The sequence below is a fragment of the Gobio gobio genome (assembly GCF_949357685.1).
Source record: "Gobio gobio genome assembly, chromosome: 21".
NCBI classification, from domain to species: Eukaryota; Metazoa; Chordata; class Actinopteri; order Cypriniformes; family Gobionidae; genus Gobio; species Gobio gobio.
The window spans coordinates 13,514,609-13,534,228 of record NC_137117.1 but is presented as its reverse complement, the minus strand read 5'-3'; the positions used below and the strand labels follow the sequence as shown (position 1 = coordinate 13,534,228).

General features: G+C 36.0%; 1 protein-coding gene and 1 long non-coding RNA gene across 11 annotated transcripts in view; both read left to right on the top strand.

The window, feature by feature from the left end:
- camk1gb (calcium/calmodulin-dependent protein kinase IGb) overlaps nt 1-16,185 on the top strand; it is a 34,546-nt gene extending 18,361 nt beyond the window's left edge. For 3 of the 10 annotated variants that reach the window (XM_079803517.1, XM_079803522.1, XM_079803514.1), the window contains exons 6-13: nt 231-354; nt 8,621-8,696; nt 9,310-9,422; nt 9,591-9,669; nt 11,246-11,333; nt 12,326-12,654; nt 15,093-15,191; nt 15,277-16,181. In XM_079803517.1, coding sequence (XP_079659643.1) covers nt 231-354; nt 8,621-8,696; nt 9,310-9,422; nt 9,591-9,669; nt 11,246-11,333; nt 12,326-12,654; nt 15,093-15,159 — 876 coding nt within the window. In that variant the 3' untranslated portion in view covers nt 15,160-15,191; nt 15,277-16,181. Of the gene's footprint in view, nt 1-230; nt 355-8,620; nt 8,697-9,309; nt 9,423-9,590; nt 9,670-11,245; nt 11,334-12,325; nt 12,655-15,092 lie in introns of all 10 variants that reach the window. The other 7 variants (XM_079803515.1, XM_079803516.1, XM_079803519.1 and 4 more) reach the window with 5 other exon arrangements.
- On the top strand, nt 5,131-7,908 carry LOC307117388. Its single transcript, XR_013815428.1, has 4 exons — nt 5,131-5,246; nt 5,361-5,420; nt 6,722-6,844; nt 6,938-7,908. It is a non-coding gene; the product is annotated as an uncharacterized lncRNA (long non-coding RNA).
- Nucleotides 16,186-19,620: the final 3,435 nt, after the last annotated feature.

Here is a 19,620-nt window from a genome sequence, read left to right as displayed (position 1 = left end):
GAAGAGTTTAGCTCCAACTTGCCTCAATACACCAGCCTGGAAGTTTCTACTATGCTTAGTAAGACTTTGATTAGCTGGTTCAGGTGTGTAATTGGGGTCGGAGCTGAACTCTGCAGGACAGTGGTCCTCCAGGAGCAGGATTGGACACTCCTGGCATACAGTACATAGACAAAATCAACAAACGTGGACTTAAAGGCACAAAACTTTCTGGATCTGTGTTCTCTCTACAGCCAGAGAATCTGCTATACTACTGCCCTGATGAGAACTCCAAGATCATGGTCAGTGATTTCGGCCTCTCGAAGATGGAAGACCATGGCATCATGTCCACGGCCTGTGGGACTCCGGGATATGTCGGTGAGAATGATGTCAAATAAATGAGGTTTTTGACAGCCAGTGAATTTCAAAGCCCAAGCGACACCTCTGAAACCTAGCTGGTTTTTGATTCATTGTCTGTTTCTCTGAGTGATGAACAATATTCTGTGGTAAATACTGTTTAGATTAGACGTGACTTTTATCCATTGGGATCAGAAAAATATGCAGTAATAGTATTGGTCAAAATTATTTTATAATACTGCCAGGGGCGTAGCCAGCGTAGCCATAATAAACTGGGGCGGGCCTAGTCATCATAGTGGCCTGTTGCCGTTAGGCCCGCCCACTATGATGACTAGGCCCCCCCCCAGTTTATTATACAACTATAATAATATTTTGTAAAATAACAGTTGTTTAAATTATTCTAACGTAATTACAAAGTTATTATAACATCTCAAATACTAAAATAAATAAAAATAGTTTTTTTTACAGTCTATGGTTTTTGCATAATGCTTGATGAGTTTGATTGACAGCCGTGTTAGGCAATTAGGTGTCACATGTATGTCACACGGCTCCTGTGAGTTCATGAAGTGTGTTTACCTATTCACTTAGCCTATAATTTGCAGTTGTGTGATAGATAAACAGCAGCGATGCATAATTCTATAAAAAGGACTTTTAAAAACTCACATTAACGTGGGAGAGAACCCATCCAGTAACGGTAATAATTTTCAATTCCAAGCGCGGGTTCATTCTGTAAAGCCGGGAACACGCCATCAGTATCTGTCAGTCCAGTCGTGATGGGGTAGGGGTAAGGTGCGTGGCACTAAGTTTTGACGCAATTTGACCTGAGGTTTGAATCCGCCTTTTGCCAAACTAGCTGTACTTCTTTTTCCCATCACATATCAGATCGGAAAGGCGTTTCTTTTCAATTAAAATTTAAGAAAATATTCGAAAAGTGGAAATAAAGTGTCTAACGTTTGTTGTAACCGCTGCTCTTGTTTTGTATGTGGACAGGTTGTTGCTAGAGTTTTGGTTTATGTTGACACTGACAGTGACCCCCCCGCGTGAAAGTGCCCGCTCACTTTTGCCCGACCAAAAATAAAATACTGCCTAGGCCACTGAATACAGCGCTGCATGAAAGTTGTTTCAGAGGCAGAGAAAGTTATTATAATTATTTTAAAAAGTGCTATTTTAGTACTCTTAGTATCTTCAACTTATTTATTAGTAAAACTACAATAAGGTTTCATTAGTTAACATTAGTTAACTACTTTAGTTAACATGAACGGACCCACTTTATATTAGGTGGCCTTAACTGCTACGTACTAACATTTAAATTAATAATTTGATACAAGGCACTTATTGTGTACATACATGTTTTTACATTGTACTTACATTTTTAAAAAACATCTGTAATTCATTTCTGTAGTTACATTTATAATTACACTGTTGACACTTCCTTTACACCTAACTTTACCCTTAAACTTACCCATACCACCACACCTGTCCCTAACCCTACCCTTATCCCCCCTCAATATCAGCAAAAGTGTTTTGCAATACAATATAGACACAATAAGTACATTGTACTTATTTTGGATGTAAGCACATAGTAGTTAAGGCCACCTAATATAAAGTGGGACCACATGAACTAACAATGATACCTTGAGAGCATTTGTAATTCTAAGTTTTGTAAATTATGACTAATACATTATTAAAATCAAAGTTTGTATATGTTAATATTATTTAATGGACCTGAGCTGACATGAACAGTTGAACCTGTAACAAATGTATTGCTCATTGTTAGTTAATTCATTATTTAACGTTAACTAATGGAACCTTACACTGCATGAAAACACTGAAATCCGGCACTATCCGGGCATGGTATACTCCTGTGTAATTTGATGTTTACCGGATGTATGTGGGAAAAAGCGGATCAGAGTAACACGGAACAGTATATTTCCAGAAAAACCCGGAAACCTCACGTATGCGGACGTATACAGGAATCCGTGAAATTTCACGGACATATACAGCTGAAACACTGCTGGGTGTGCTAGGACTGAAGACTGTTAGGTGTGAAGAAGACCTTTCATATGTTAATGACTGACACTTGTGCTGGCTGTTCTCAGAAGTAGGGGGGCAGGGGAGCACTTCAGGATTGAGAATTATCTCTGGTCTACTGTAGGCTACAGCAAACAAGCTTTTTACACAGAAAAAATAATTCTTAAGGCCCTGAAACACTAAACTGAACTAGCAATGACTAAAGCCGACTGTGGGGTTGGTTCACGTTGCCAGGGTCTGAGCCAAACCATCAGAATGGTGTGTCAGGGCCTTAAAACCACTGCATGAAAAGAGTCTCTAAATCAAATATTTTTTATAAAAACAGTACAAAATAAAAACCCTGTCTGAACATATACGTTCACAAAAAAATCTGAATATGTAATGAAATAAACAAAGAAATGTAATGGAATTAACAAAGGATAATTAACCAAACATTTTAGACTATCCCCAAACAATTTTTGCAAAGTTTTACAAATTGTAGGCAATAATAGAATTAAATAAAAAGGAGATGAAATGTGGAAAATGAAAAAGTTTGTTTTAAAAACACCAAAAACTGATATGCTCAAAATAAAAATATGGAATAAAAAAGAGCAGGGATTCACTTGCTCAAGAAACACAGAAACACAAGCAGATCTTTCAGCTCTGCAACTGTTAACAAAAAGTGTCACTCCAAGATTCTTAACTTTAACACGCTGCAAAAGGGGGGCATTTTGAGGTTTGAAATCCACCACTCACAATAGATGTAGGTGCAACCAATAAGGTTACCAATAAAAATAAGGCAACCAATAAAAATAATCCTAATTTTACAGAAAAAAACGTCAGTTTTTTTACAGTATTTTCTTGTAATTTTGAATTATGTTTAAAACAATGTAAAATTACAAACAATATCTAAATAAACAGCTTGACTGTTATTTTAAGGATTATATAATTAATGACAAATTACAGTAATTCTCATTTTTTTATACAGGAACATCACTGTATTATTTTTCTGTTTTCATAAATAACAAATTCATGCAAAATTACAAACAATATCTGTAAATTAACAACTGTAATACAATATTTAGCTCATTATATAAAAGGTTTATGTTTATGTCCATACTAACAATTTAACATTATTCTTTGTCTTTTTAAAGTAAATCTTATTAGTTTTATATTTACACTGTAAGAATAAAAACCTTAAAAAAAAACAGCAGCTACAGCTGCAAAACAAAAACCGTAAAATAAGTCAAATATCTTAAGTCAAATAAAGTTAAAAAACTTCACAGAAATTTACATTAAACGTTTTAGAGAAAACACTATTAGTTTACAGATTTTTCCTTATTTAAATTAAGATATTTTACTTTAATTTTCTGTTTTACAGTGAAGGTGTATTTTTACATTCAAACTGGTTTTACATTCAATTCTGGATACAAATATAACAAAATATATAGCAAACTAAATATCAAACAATAATTGTTTTTAAAGAGTACAAATCTGCACTGCTCTCCAGGTTGAAACTTTCAAGCCTCTGCCCACACCACAAAACACCATTTGACCAATTAATTAAATATAACAGCAAATAAAAATAAATATACACATTTTCTAACTGTTGTTTAAAACAGGTTTTTTTCTATATTTGCCAGGCTATTTGCTGTCTTTCCGTGTTCTTTTGAGCGTGATTGGTCAATCTGAACGTCATCCAGAAATCTGGCCAATGACAGTGCGCGCCTTCCGTTTGAATTATACACCCGTTGTCGTTGCTCGTGGCTCGCGGGGACGCGACGCGATCGCGGCGTCTAATCTTCAACAGGACGGCTTCTTCTGTCCATTAATGGCATTGCATGGATCATTTTAAACCTGTTAAAATCTTATTTTGGACGAATTTTGATTGTGGGATGTCGACTGAGAACGAAAAAACATGAATACGAACAGACTAAGGTTTCAATGGCGGACAGCAGACGGCAGAAGGTAACGTAAACCCCTTTATATTTTTTCTACTGCTTATCAAGATATAACGTTAGTGCATTAAAGTCATATGCTAATCGTGATTAACTTACATATTCTGTTTCTGTGTTTTGTTGTAATACTGTTAAGCTAGGGCTGGGTGTTATGGCGATCTGATGATACTGACTATTGTTAGCGATTTTGCTGTAAACGTTAACATTACCGTTTTATATTGCGGAATGGGAATATAGCGTATATAACGCAGCACTGACTGTACTAAAACTTTTTGACATTTTGACAAGGAAACATGCATGAATGTAGAATAATGAACGGGACATGCATGTGTTAAAATAAGCCTCTCTCAGACAGCAGGCGATCCCGAAATCAATTATCTTTCTGTAAAATGCACACAATTATCTCAGAAACCTTGTCATGTGAGTATTCACTTGATTTAAACAGTCAGTTATGTCTTAAGTAAGTTAAACAGTTCAAGTTAACGTGGGGAAACCCGGATGCGTGTCATTCTGTGCATCCGTTCTTAAAGGGGCTGCAGCTTTGTCATAATTTTAATAAAACAAAAGAATAGAGAAGACCTTCTGCTTCTTTTAGAATCAAGTGATATTAATTAATTGAATATCATACAGTGAAGACTTTTAAAGCAGTATTATTCTGTAGCATTTTAATAAAATATCCATCAAAATATATATATATGGTGATATCGTTATTGTAAAATAAAATTTCTCATGTATGTATAATTATATGGTCATAATGCCCATCCCTACTGTCAGCTAGTTTTAAGATCAAGCTTGTCATAAAATGTAACAGAGCTTTGGAATGAATAATCTGAGATCATGTACACTTGTTCAACAGAGAGGACAGGAAACCACCATCCTTGGACTCTGAAGAATTATAGGCAAACCAGGATTTTGGATCTACTGTGAAGTTTTTGTATGGGCCTGGTGAGTATGTTTTGCAAGTCCATGTCCGTAAGTTGATAATTAATATTAATGTTTTATCAAACAAATTAATATTCATTTGTGTGTGTGCATGTTTCTTCCCCCCTCATGATCCAGAAGTTTTGGATCCATGATCCTGAAGAACTTTTACAGATGTTGACCCTGAATGTGTAAAAGGTAATCTTAAAAATGTTGTCATTATTTTAATATTCTCTGTTTTTTTCTGTAATGTAGACGCATGCGTTTTCTGTGAAGTTGCTTTGAAACACTATCAGGGTTTTTTCTACATTGAAAATGTTTTGCCGGCCGCCAAAACAAATTTTTGTCCCGCCAAAGCCTTATTTGTTGAGTTATTGTGATTTGTGATTGATGTAGTAGATGACTGCTGCGCTTGCGTTAACTGAGTGACAGAGAGAACGACCAGTGAGCTCATCCCTCGCTCGCACTCTCTCTGTCTTCAAAATAAGCATTCTTAGCTTTCTAATGTTTCACATTTTACGTTAATCAAAATCAAAAGGTCGGAAGACCGAATCCATGTTGCACGTGGCGCTATCAGACGATGTCTTCCTTTAATTACCGCTGGGTGTGAAATGCGCTCAAAAAACATTGACTGATTCTCTGACCAGCTGACATAAAGCATACTTTCAATAAACAGGAAACAAATCCTATCCGGTTATGAAGTGTTTTCTGTGTGTTGACAAATCTTTCGCAATGTTCTAACAGACGGGATTCACACACAACGCGTCTGCTAATGTCCGATTCGCCACATTATGACTCCTTTGAACCGAATCATTTTAACGACTGGTTGGAACTGATCTGTCCAACACTGAACTCACAAATCAGTTTAATAATTTACTCAGAACAACACCTGAAATGAGAACACAAGTGTGCTTACCCACTTTAGCAAGAGTGGATAGTAAGAATTATTTTTAATTATCAACAGTCTTTCAGCTTATTTATGTGGACAATGTGTAGTAAAATAAATAGCCTAAAATCATTTAGTTTAGACTGGAGTGAGGTGAACCCAGAACAAATTTGTTGTTAGCTAGCTGATTGTATATGGCAGAAAATTGTATATGGCAGAAAATTAGGCTATTTGTTCATTTTTTTAATACTATTTTTTTAATATTGATATGATTATATACCAAAACAATTATCAGTAAATAGTGTAAAAATGAGGAACAAAAACAAACATCAAGGTATCAAAATAAGCAAAAGTTACAAACTTTTTTTGAATTTATTTCAAATTTATTGTCAGTATTGCGCTTGCAGATCAAGTGGGTAGGGTATTTTTTTTTAACGTGCGTATGTGTGTGTATGGATGACCATGTCTGTCAGCCACCACCGAAGACCATTTTTGACCCAGAAAAAACCCTGAATATGTATTGTGAAAAGCGCTATACAAATACATTTTAATTGAATTGTTTTACTTACTTTTATTGGCATTAACTATATATTATTAATGTATTATTTGGCAGGTCGCAAGATGTATTTTATTTTGTGAGACTTTGCTGAGGAAGTATTCTTTGGCTCAGTCTGAAAAGGCCCAGAAAAGAAACACTATGAAGAACATCACACAGAACCGTCAGAGAAAGAGACGGGTAAGTTAAGAAACCGGTTAAGCTTTTCCCCCCCAGAATGTTACTATACTCCTCTCTGAGTTTTAGTGGTTAATTCACTGTCATGTTTTGCAGTTGCTGGAGACCAGGTCCAGGGTTGCACAAACCAACACAGAACCTGTGGAAGACAGCAACTATAGACAAGATGTCTGAAGATGCTGCTGTTGTTGATGGAAGGCCAGTGTGGATGGTTAGGCTAGCTACTACAAACCAGACTAGACTGACCCACGCTACGCATCACATCACCAGCCCATCACGGCAGTTTGAAAAAATGTTCAAAACTCAAACAACATTGTGTAGATAGAGTTGGTCACAATTCTTTTATAATTATAATTTTAATATTCAATTGTTCCATTTTATATTTTCTTTATTCCTATGTTTATATACTTATACTTTTATTGGTTCCCATATATAGAGTATTTACATATATTTTATATACACTTTTTAATTTATAGATTTCTTTGTCTCGTTTTATATTGTATACTTTGTATGTTTGTTCCTTTTTAGATGTCCATGTTGCTTTTGATCTCCACGTTTTGTATTGTTGTTCCTCTTACGCCGCCTTCCTTTAGAAACATTTTGTTCACTTATCTTTTCCCCCATTAATTTTAATGTATGTTTATAATGCTCTTTGTTCTTTTTATTTGGTTATATTGTTTACTTGGAATATTTATATGTATTTTAATATATTTTATATACACTTTTTTTGTCTTATAAATTTATTGTTCTCATTTTATATTGTTTAAGTTGTATATTTATTCTTTTCCTTTTTATGTTCACTGTGTATTTTATTCCTTTACATCTGTCTTTTAAATGCATTTTGTTCATTTTTTTTCCCTTTTTGTTTCTTTACCAATTCATTTTAACGTATATTTATGTTCTTTGGACTGTTTATATTTTTACATTTGTTCCTTTACATTTTCATCCCTTTTAAATACATTTAGTTCACTTGTTTTTGTTTCACCATTGTTTTAATGTTCATTTATAATGCTGTTAAGAATTTTTTTTTTTTTTTTATACCTTTTTAATAAATATTTCAGACTTTCTCAAATTGTTTTGTGTGTATTTTTCTTTTGGGAGGGAGAGGGGATTATTTTTTATATATATATATATTATATATTAATGAGCAAAATCTGCATAGCTGGCCTATAACCAATCAAGTCCCTATGCTACAAAACCTAGCCCACCCTTAGCCTTAGAAGTAACCAATAAAGTCACTTGACTGGGTTTTCAATGAGCCCTGTCCTCCAATAGCAGTCTGGGTTTTGGGAGTGGTTTAAAAAAAAACAACCAATCCAGTTTGAGATGAAGGACCAATAGGGGGTGGAAGGCAAAGCTGTTTAGAGGTGTGAAAATGTCTCCTGGGAAAAACTTGATGGGATTATTTGCCATGGCAACAAATGGCTGTAGCATGGGAGTATACGGCCACAACATACATCCGATTTGGTACCATTTCGGATGAATACGGACATATACGGATCCATGGAATTTGACCTATCCGGCCAGTATACTCCTGGATTCTTCCGAATTTCAGCAGTGTATACAGGAGTATCCTGGTCCGGATACACCTTTTTTCATGCAGTGTTATTGTAAAGTGTGACCTATTTATTAATACAAATTCTTGTATTTCAGTTAGTTGCAAAAGCAACATTTCTTTTTTTGTTAATTTTTTAATAACGTGCACTGATGAATCTTGCACTATAAAACCAAAGACGTTTAAGAAAATGAACAAGTACATGTATTTGTATTTCCTCACAGCCCCTGAAGTGTTGGCTCAGAAACCCTACAGCAAAGCCGTTGACTGCTGGTCCATTGGAGTCATCACCTACATCCTGTAAGTCCCTCTCTAGCAGGAATGTCATTTCTAGGAAACTGATTTTGCACTCCACATTACCAAGTGAGTTGGACTGTAAACAGCACTGTTATTTACTGAGAGTGATAAACAGATGCCAGGTTCTTAATTTGGAAACCTAAAGCTTACTGTTTGTCAAAACTGACAGATTAGCAGTTTGATTCAGAACGAGGCCATGTTTCCGTGATGTTTAAGGTCACCGAATGCATAGTACAATGTAGGTCTCTCAGAAAGACGACGCCCCCTGGTGGCTGTTTTTGGTTCGTTCACTTTAGGCGTTCTGCTAACCGTAAGTATCTTTGCAACTACATGTCAACTAACTCTCATCACAGTATTATGAGACTGTTAGGCTAGTGTTATGTGTTAGGGTTCAGGTTAGTTGAATAAGTTGACATGTAGTTGCAAAGTTACTTATAGTATAGAATATCAGTTTGGGAGCATCAAAATTGTGTTAGCAGATATTAAGCAGACTAATAATACTCTAATGAGAGTTAGTTGATATGTAGTTGCAAAGTTACTTAGAGTTAGTAAAATGTCTAAAAAAATAGGAATATCAATATAAAGTGTTACCATTTATTTTGCTTTATCTTCACAGTCTCTGTGGATATCCTCCTTTCTATGAAGAAACCGAGACTCGTCTGTTTTCTAAAATCATGAAGGCGCAGTATGAGTTCGACTCGCCCTTCTGGGATGATATCTCTGAGTCCGGTTAGTATTCAATAATATTCAATAGTATTCAATATTCAATAGTATTCAATAAAAAAAAATAATTCAATTATTTTCTGCTTATCAGATTGACCTTAACCTCTTATGATTCTGTAAAACACACCTGTAACTAGAAACACCTAACCTCACACATAATTATTATCTCTCTAGCAAAGGACTTCATCCGCAACATGATGCAGAAGAATCCTAAGATGCGTTACGACACAGAACAGGCGCTCAGACACCCCTGGTGAGTGACCGCGGGACACTTTTATTGCTCAAACGTTGCTCTTTCAAAGCCTTAAAGGGATAGTTCACCCCAAAATGAAACAATTACTCAACCTTGTGTCGTTCCGTACTTGCATGACGCGTGAGAATGAATCTCATTGGTTCTCATGCTTGAGCTTACGTTTACCAAATTTGTGTTTATGTGAATAAAAGCCTAAATTAAATCTGTTCATCATATAAAGCAATCACGTCTCTTTAGAAGTCTTGGATTAAACCACTTAATTCATAATATGGCTTTATTTTATGATCTCTTTATGAACGTTTTAGGAGAATAGACTTTCAATGGAGGGACAGAAAGCTCTCAGATTTCTTTGAAATATCTTCATTTGTGTTTCGAAGATGAATGAAAGTCTGGAACGATGTGAGGGTGAATAAATTATGACAGAAATTTAATTTTTGGGTGAAATATCTCTTTAAGAAATATCTGCTATGTTTAATTTATGTATAATTTTTTTTCAGATGACTGGTTAAAAAAAACATATTTTTCATAGTTTTTTTCCCCCTTTGTTGACATACAGAGTATAGTGCTATACAGTTGATATGGATAGTATAGCGCAGATCAGTGTGTGTTAACTAAAACTAAAACTATTAAATTGTTTTCAGTAATTGAAATAAAGCAGAAATCAAATAAATATGAATATTAGATGAAAAACTTGGCAACAAACAAGTTCTAGTTGAAGTACTAAAATTAATAATTGAAATGAAAGAATAAAGCTAAATAGAAAATACTAAAAACACAAAAACTAATAAAAAATGACAACACATTGTAAAATTACTAAAACTGAGAACATAAAACCATTCAAAATATTCTATATATATATATATATATATATATATATATATATATATATATATATATATATATATATATATATATATATATATATATATATATATATATATATATATATAATAGTATCACAATAATACTAAAATAACACTGATAATTCTCTCTTGATTTGATGAGAAATATTGAGTTTGTATTGAGCTCTCCATTTAATCACATTGCTGGATTAGACTTTATTTTACGGTGACGTAGTTACATTGTTCTTACTCAAATAAGTACTGAGTAATATTAATTAACTACATGTACTATAGAATTAGGGTTTGGTTTAGTTACTTGTAATGTCCTGTTATAACTATATTAAGTACACGTAGTAACGTGTAACTATGTTAGGGTGACCATATTTTGATTCCCGAAAACCAGGACACTCGGCCCGGCAATGAGATACTCAAATAATACTCGAAGTTTACTCAAAGATTAATTTCAATACATTTAAAGCATGCCCCCTCTGTATAGATAGAAAAGTGTTATATAAGGGCCAGGACAGGACTTGAAAACAGGACGTTTGGTCACCCTAAACTATGTTACGTATGGCTGTGATGGAGAAACAAAACCCACAAATCGCATATGAGATTGACAGTTGTTAGATTAAACAGGACTAAACCTCTTCCTGTCTTAAAGTCTGGTTAAAAGAGGAAACCAAATCCTCCTGTTTTCCGCGAGTCCTGGTTTTAAATCCAGCTTTGTCCTGCAGGATTATAGGAAAGACGGCCCGGAGTCAGGACATCTACCACTCCGTCAGTGAGCAGATCCAGAAAAACTTTGCCAAATCCAAGTGGAAGGTAAGGTCATGTTTCATAACTCAGTGTATTCTCTGTTTGGAGTTGGTCTCCTGTGGTTTAGTCTCAGTTGGGTTTTTCGGGTGATCTCTGGTCTGATTACACAATCTAAGTCGTTGATTTGGTCATACGTCCTGCCTATAATTGCTCCATCTGTGTGAATATCTGGAACAGACTAGTTTCGGTTAGTTTTAGCAATCTGATTTATACTTTTGAGACACCTAAAGGTGTACTTTTTGTGATTTAAATCAATTGCCTAGAAAAATTATTTAGGTAACAATTCAAGCCATTAAACGCTGCCTGGCCAATAAAAATTTGGATTCAAATAGGCAAATGCTTGAGAGTCTGCGATTCGATCATTATTGCAGTGATTATTATGTTTCTAGCATGTCATATGTTTGGCAACAGAAATCGATGCACCTCTTGATGGAAATAACATCACAACATTACATTTTTGGTCAAGATCTTGTATTGACAATGCAAGAGTCCAACACTCTGTAAAGTCTCCTCCAGCACATCCCATAGACTTTCAATAAATGTAAGGTCTGTATTCATGTGTGAAAATGATTCTTGATGCTCCCTCTCAACCTTTCACAATTTGAGCTGATGAATCTTGACTTTGTCATTCTGGAATATGGCCATGATGTGTCTTCCTACATGGTTGTTTAAGAAATGAAAAGCTACACACTCCATCAATTAGGATTAAAAGAACTGTTGCCAAACATATAACATGCTAGAAACATAATAATCACTGCAATAATGATCCAGTCATAGACTCTGTGTATATAATTTAGATTAGATTCAACTTTGTCATTACACAAGTACAGGTACAGCACGTAGTTTTTCGTTCATACAGAACATTTTTTTTGTTTGTTTTTCATTTTACTTCGTTTCAATATACAATCAAAGTGAGATTTGGCTCTGAATCTGTCTATTAGCTTTAGTTCTTTCCTGCACTATACTGATGATCTGAAATCCTTTTCTCGTCACTCCAGCAAGCCTTCAATGCTACAGTGGCCATTCGCCAGATGAAGAAGCTGCAGCTGGCCCACTCTGAAGCCTGTCTGAAGAACACCCCTACAACTGTGCCTGAGATCAAGGTCATCGCAACATCCACACCTGAATCCGTCCGCAAGAAGCAGTTCTCTGACACCACAGAACAAAATGGCAACATACCCAGTAATCAGATGTCCGGCTCCACCGAGTCAAAGAGTCAGTACCACCCGGTCCGGGTCAGTCACAGCGAGACCTCCCATGTTGGGACCCTAAGCATTGCAGAGAAGAGCAAACATGTGTATCACTCGGAGCCAGCTGATCTAAATGGGTATGTGTTTGTGTTTAAAGGTCATGGAAAACATGATGTTTGTTTGATCATTTGAACTAAAACTCTAGCACTCTAAACTTGAAACTAAGCTTTGAAAAATGTTATTAAGAAACCACCTTGTCAACCATGAGCACCTTAACATGAGACATCCCATGTTTACATGCTGTACCTGATGAAAGAAAAATGCTTAAACCATCTGGTTTAAGCTAGACTCCCAGCCTGGCCTAGCTGGTGTAAAACCAGCTAACAGACTAGCCTGACCAGTCTGGGAGACACTAAGAATGGCTTTTTTCCCAGCAACTTGGGGCACGTTTATAAGATAACGATGAACTAAAAATTGAAAAGTTATTTTTCACATACAGACAACTTTGTCAGAATGATCCCACGTGGATCAGCGAAAGCGACTAAAAACGCTGTATTCTGCTGCTAGGCCAGTAGCTGGCGATGTCTCTTTGTAAAGAAACACTATAGACTGAACACGTAAAACACATGACGTCAGCGCTTTCACAAATTCACGTTTTTGTTGTTATAGCGGTACAGTTTTCAAAAACTTGCACATTGAAACCGATTTCAAAAGTTGATGTTTATTGGCCCCCAAAACGTTGTTGTCGTGTAAATGAACGACCAAAATGCAGACCAAAGACCAAAATGCTTCCGTTTTTAGTTGAAAATGGTGTTGTGTAAACATACCCTTAGTGTGGGCATAGTTACTCATTTCACATTCAAGAAGGCTAACCAATCATAATAGAGGCCATTTATATCTTAAAGGTACAGTGGCAAAAACTGAGCACTTAATTCTAAAGGTCAGAGAGAAGGTGAAAAGGGTTATGCAAAACTCAGTTATGATGTTTTCGATGCAAGAAACCTTGACTAACATTGTTAGTGGATATCATGAGTGTTTCGGTTTGACAAAAGCTGTTAGAACAAGATTTAGGGCCCTATTTTAACAATCTGAGCGCATGAAAAACGGTCGGCACGCCAGGCGCATGATCCAAAAGGGTTGTACCTAGTCTCTTAATGAGTCAGTGGTGTGTTTTGGACGTAACGTGCAATAAACCAATCAGAGTCTCATCTCCCATTCCCTTTAAAAGCCAGTTGCACTTGTACCATGGCGGATTCACTATTTACATGGCGGAATATAGACGCCCTCATCCTGATGAGTCAGTTTAAATACACATGTGTATTGCCACGATTGGTCAAATAAGTAGCCAGTTTCATTTGTCGTTACTGCAAATAGGTCATTCTGATACATGCAATGACTATCCATTATGACATCTAGGCATTTTTATCTTTATGTACACAATAATAGTCTTTGTAATCCTTTTATTTTTAATATTTAAAAATGTTGTTTAGACACTCAGCAGATTATTTCTGAAGGGAAAGCATTTCAAAATATGAAAGTATGAAAAAGTTATGGAAGTATACATTTACTGTAAATGAAAAATACTGTAATAAATATTTTTATTTTATATAATATATATATTTTACAAAAAAATTTTTACTATAAAATTACTATAAAATCAAAGCCATATGTCTAACCAAGTTGTGTTCCAAATTTGAAGTTGATATCACAAAAATTGAAGTCCACATGAGATTTTGTTTAGGCGCTATACCAAAAATAGCCACCGGGTGTCATCCACTTTCCATTGATTGTTTTTTTGATGCAGCTTCCTGTAAATTTCTGTCCAAATATCACTTCCGTTACAAAACAGTCACCAAATATGGAACCTTGAGACTCAGACCTTTCCGACGATATGTGTTTTGCCAAGATTAGAAAAGATTTTGATTATAAAGTAGTTAAAATACATTTTGTAATATGAAACATGACGCCGCCCACTAGGGGAGGAGCCCGCTAGGAAAACTTAGAGTACCGTTTCCATGGTAACGCAACGTCTGATTTCAAAACGGGTTCCACAGGATGAATTTTGAGTTCGTAAGCTTTCAAATGATACCTAATTTATGATAATTACTCAAATATATGATACGAAAAAAAGGCGATCTAAAAAAAGAGCGCCAGAGGTGTCCTGCCAGCGGGATGGTGACAGTTAAGGGGTTAAAGTTAAAAAAGAGCTTAAATAAAATGAAATACAAGTATTAGATGAAAAAAACAGAAATGTTGCATTTGCAACTAACTGAAATAATGTTATACTAAAACGGAATTAAAAATTGAAGCTAAATAGAAAACAAACTAATAAAAATGCCAAAAGCACATAACAAAATCACTAAAATTATTAATAATTTTATACAAAAATGTTAAATCTTAACTATAATTGCAGATAAATAGGACAAAAACAACACTGCCTTTTCCCCTCTGTAATATGAAATGTTTTTGAGTGAAACAGGATATTTAAGGAGACAAATGTGGGACGTGGTTTGATTTTATCCATTGGGAATTGCTTTCCATAAACCCTCTAATTATGTACTTTAAATTCTTTCAGGTACGCAAAAAGAAGCTCCAACCGAAACGGGCAGAGCCTGCAGACTGGCGTTTGCTCTGTCATGTGATTGGCTGCAGTGGAATTATGTGATTTTGACAGGTAAAGCTGACACCTGGATTGCTTAATAACACGAAAATATACGAATATATATGCTACATGCCTCCCTTTCTCGTGCTGGCTACAGGTCTGTGACCTTTCACCCAGACACTGGCTGCTTTCTGTGGGCAGGTCGTGCTGCTCTGCTCTGGTCAAGAGTGTTGGAAATACAGCCGGCCACCGGCCCGCACCGCTCTGAAATACTGAAGTTTAGAGGAGTGCCTCCATATCTGCACACACACACACACACATGCAGCGCACAAACCACACAGAGCACAAATACAGCCTGTCGCACACTCATAAACGACACAGTATCCTTGTAAAAGCAGTTGCACATTAGGTGCCTCAAATTTTGTATTTTCCCTCAAGGAAACAGTTTTATATTATCAAGGACAGTTAATATCTCTGTATTGAAGCATTTGGAGCAGGTGTTACTGGACGCTTGTGTAAGGAGTATTAATTCTGTGTTTTTGTTGTACATATATGCATGTCTAGTTTGTAATGTGTACCACAGAAATGTGAGTGTTTAAAGCACTTCTGCTTCACTGTAAGCTGTACCTCTCGATATTAGATCGCTGGAATAAGAAACTACTCAACTGAATTTCCAACCTTTACTTTATTCGTTAAATAGTTTTTTTGTTGTTGGTAATTTAACTAGAGTGAATGTTTATTTTTCTAATGCAGAAATTGTTATTGTATGTTCATCTATTCTATATTTTTGTCATAATAAAGCAGATTAAAAACGATTTAACGCCTTTTCCCACCACTATTGTAAGACTAGCCCTTGTTTTGTGCAGTATAATGCAGTACTAGCTATGTGACGTGACACACATGAACTTTACTGTTAGAAATACTGTACTGTAACGAATGATCTGGTATGAGATTATAATGAAGTGTCCTCTGAACTACAGAAAGGGTTTATGCTTGTGTAGGCTGCTATACTGTCAACGCTTTGTGCAATATTTTTACCAATAAACCCTCAAATTCATCTCTGGTCTAATGTTTGTACTTTTTTTGCATGCTTAGATCTATTTAAAGTGATACTCTTTCACAAAGAGTGTCTGTACAGAAGAACAGGTTTTCATACTTGAATGTTTAAAAACACCTTATTTTCCACATATTCTCCATTGTTGCAGCACATCTCTTCATATTCTGTCAGTAACACTGTTTAGTTCCTGTCTCTGTCAAGCCCCTCCTTCTGAAAAGCACAATATGCTCTGATTGGTCGGCTAGATCAGTCCTTTGTAATTGGTCAGCTGCTTTGTGCGTCTTTGGGAAATGTCCCGCCCCTTACCATAACCACAAGTTTCAACACTACTAACTAACTAACTCAACCAGGCCACGCCCCTTTATTCTGCTTGTGCCTTGAGCAGGAATTATTCAAATGAGGAATATTGTGACGCATTTGCTCCCGGAAGAAAACTCAAGACTACAATTGAGTCATTTTAATGCGACTTTGTAACTTTGCAGAGCTTTTTCATGCTCAAACAGAAACATTACACACTAAAGAAAGCTGAACATGTAAAAAAAAAAAAAAGCATAAAATAGGTTATTTTCAGACTGACGTGCATTTTAGGATATGCACATGTCTAATTTACATTAAAAAACTGTAATAATTGGAAGTTTTTTTAGATGGTCCCAGTAAACAAATGATGACTGCCCTCAATACGCCGGCTGACCTGGACTCCTGACTGACCTGTAGACGTTGTGCAGGTCACTCACATGAGCTCAGATTAGCATGAGACTGTTTAGTCATCATCACTGTCATCTTACTTTTAATGCATGAGGACACAGCTGAAATTATGAATGGTCTTAACGTAATTTACTGCCACCTGTTTACTAATGATGTGGTAAATATATAAAGTAAATAAAATGTTGAGGCATGTTTGAGCATCATAGGAGCATCATTTACTGTAAATGGTCAATTATATATTTACAAATTATATATATATATATATATATATATATATATATATATATATATATATATATATATATATATATATATATATATATATATGCTTTATATATAAATGTGTGTGTGTGTGTGTGTGTGTGTGTGTGTGTGTGTGTGTGTGTGTGTGTGTGTGTGTGTGTGTGTGTGTGTGTGTGTGTGTGTGTGTGTGTTATATGCTCAGTACAAACAAAGGACTCAAGAACAACCATCAACCAGGTAATGATACACAGTATTAAGAATCAAGGGTATGTAAACTTTTGAATGGGGTCATTTTTATAAAGCTATATGTAGACATCTTATTCAGGACAGTACTAAATAAAAATATTATGTTATAATTATACATATACACATACAGTGCATCCACTTTTTCCACATTTTATGTTACAGCCTTATTCCAAAATGTATTAAATTCATTAATTTCCTCAAAATTCTACAAACAAACATTACCCCATAATGACCCCCCATAAAGAAGTTTTGAAATCTTTGCAAAAAAAAAAAAAAAAATCAATACTTTGTTGAAGCACCTTTGGCACCAATTACAGCCTCAGATCTTTTTAAATGTGATGCTACAAGCTTGGCACACCTATTTTTGGGCAGTTTTTCCCCATTCTTCTTTGCAGGACCTCTCAAGCTCCATCAGGTTGGATGGGGAGCGTCGGTGCACAGATCTCTCCAGAGATGTTCAATCGGGTTCAAGTCTGGGCTCTGGCTGGGCCACTCAAGGACATTCACAGAGTTGTCCCGTAGCCACTCCTTTGTTATCTTGTGTGTGTGCTTGGGGTCGTTGTCCTGTTGGAAGATGAACTTTCACCCCAGTCTGAAGTCCAGAGTGCTCTGGAGCAAGGCCGTAACCATTTCTTGAACATTGGGGGGGAACCAATTTTTTTTTTAATTTTTATAAAGCATAAAGAAACAGAACAGTGAACGAATAGTCCCCCCTTTTGGGACTATTTGCAAACAATATTTACATTCATTTGCGTCACATATATTATTAATCCCGAAATTCTTCGTATTAGTGAATGAATACATAGATCTGCTGATTATATTTGAATCCCCCAGTGGTCTGGTGGTAGATTTTTGTTTTTATTTTTGTAAACCGTGTCAAAGGTTTCGGGTTTTAATCCGCCCTCATTTAGTATTTTTCTTCTTCTTCATTAAAATCAAACATGTTCATCAATGATTGTATATTGAGAGCAGTTTTGATTATGTTTTGTGATTTAACCAGAAAAAAATAAAGCCTCTCTCCGCAACGGCATTAAGCGATAGATTGAGGCGCTCGTCTGTGTGTGAAGAAAAAAGGGAGACGTAATCCCCGCCTACTTTGATTTGAGTGCCATCTCAATCATTTTGACATTGCCGAGCGCTGTTAGACCGTTGAGGCAAACCAGACTAAAATGTAACTTTTAAACCTTTTTGTCATCCTGATCCTAACATACAGAGCGCTGCATAATGAAGTGCTGCAGAGCATTGCAAGAATTTCAAATATTTGGGGGGACAATTTGGCCATTTCTAATTATTGGGGGGGACTTGTCTATAGTGGTTACGGCCCTGCTCTGGAGCAGGTTTTCATCAAGGATGTCTCTATACATTGCGGCATTCATCTTTCCCTCGATCCTGACTAGTCTCCCAGTTCCTGCCCCTGAAAAACACCCCCACAGCATGATGCTGCCACCACCGCTTCACTGTAGGGATGGTATTGGCCAGGTGATGAGCGGTGCCTGGTTTCCTCCAGACGTGACGCTTTCCATTCAGGCCATAGAGTTCAATCTTTGTTTCATCAGACCAGAGAATTTAGTTTCTCGTTGTCTGAGAGTCCATCAGGTGCCTTTTGGCAAACACCAGACGGGCTGTAATGTGCCTTTTACCGAGGAAGAGTCCTAGTGGTTACTAAATGCCTTGAGTAATTGCAGAATGAAAGTAGCCTATTCATTTCTTTAAAAAAAAAAAACTGACCCATCAGCTTAGTCTATATTTAGCTTCACACTTTGCAGATTCACTTCAAACTACTAAAACAATCTCATAGGTAAGCATTGGCAATGTAATTTTTTTGTGCTCAATTTTTGTGATTTCATGTTGACGTTAAAGCTGCACTATGTAATTGTTCCGTCCGCTAGAGGTCGCTTATTTAAAACAAAGGCGTAGTTTGATGACACCAAGTTTGAGCACAGAATCTTGGGACATGTGGTCTTCACCTCATAGCAGGTGGGAAAGAATCGGAATAGGAATCGGACAGAAATCATGTTCATGGATGTGATTATTAACGTTACTGTAGTATGAAGCAGAGCAGGAGCGATTGTTAATAAGAAGAGCGCAACACAAGCCTCGCGAGCAACGGGACCTTTATTATGACACAGTTGCCGGTGGGACTTTTATTATGCCACAGTCACCGGCGCCACTTCCGCATTTCCGGCATGAGTATGAGGTAACGCAGCTCTGTTTATCATATTAGACACATCTGAGTGTGTTAAATGATGT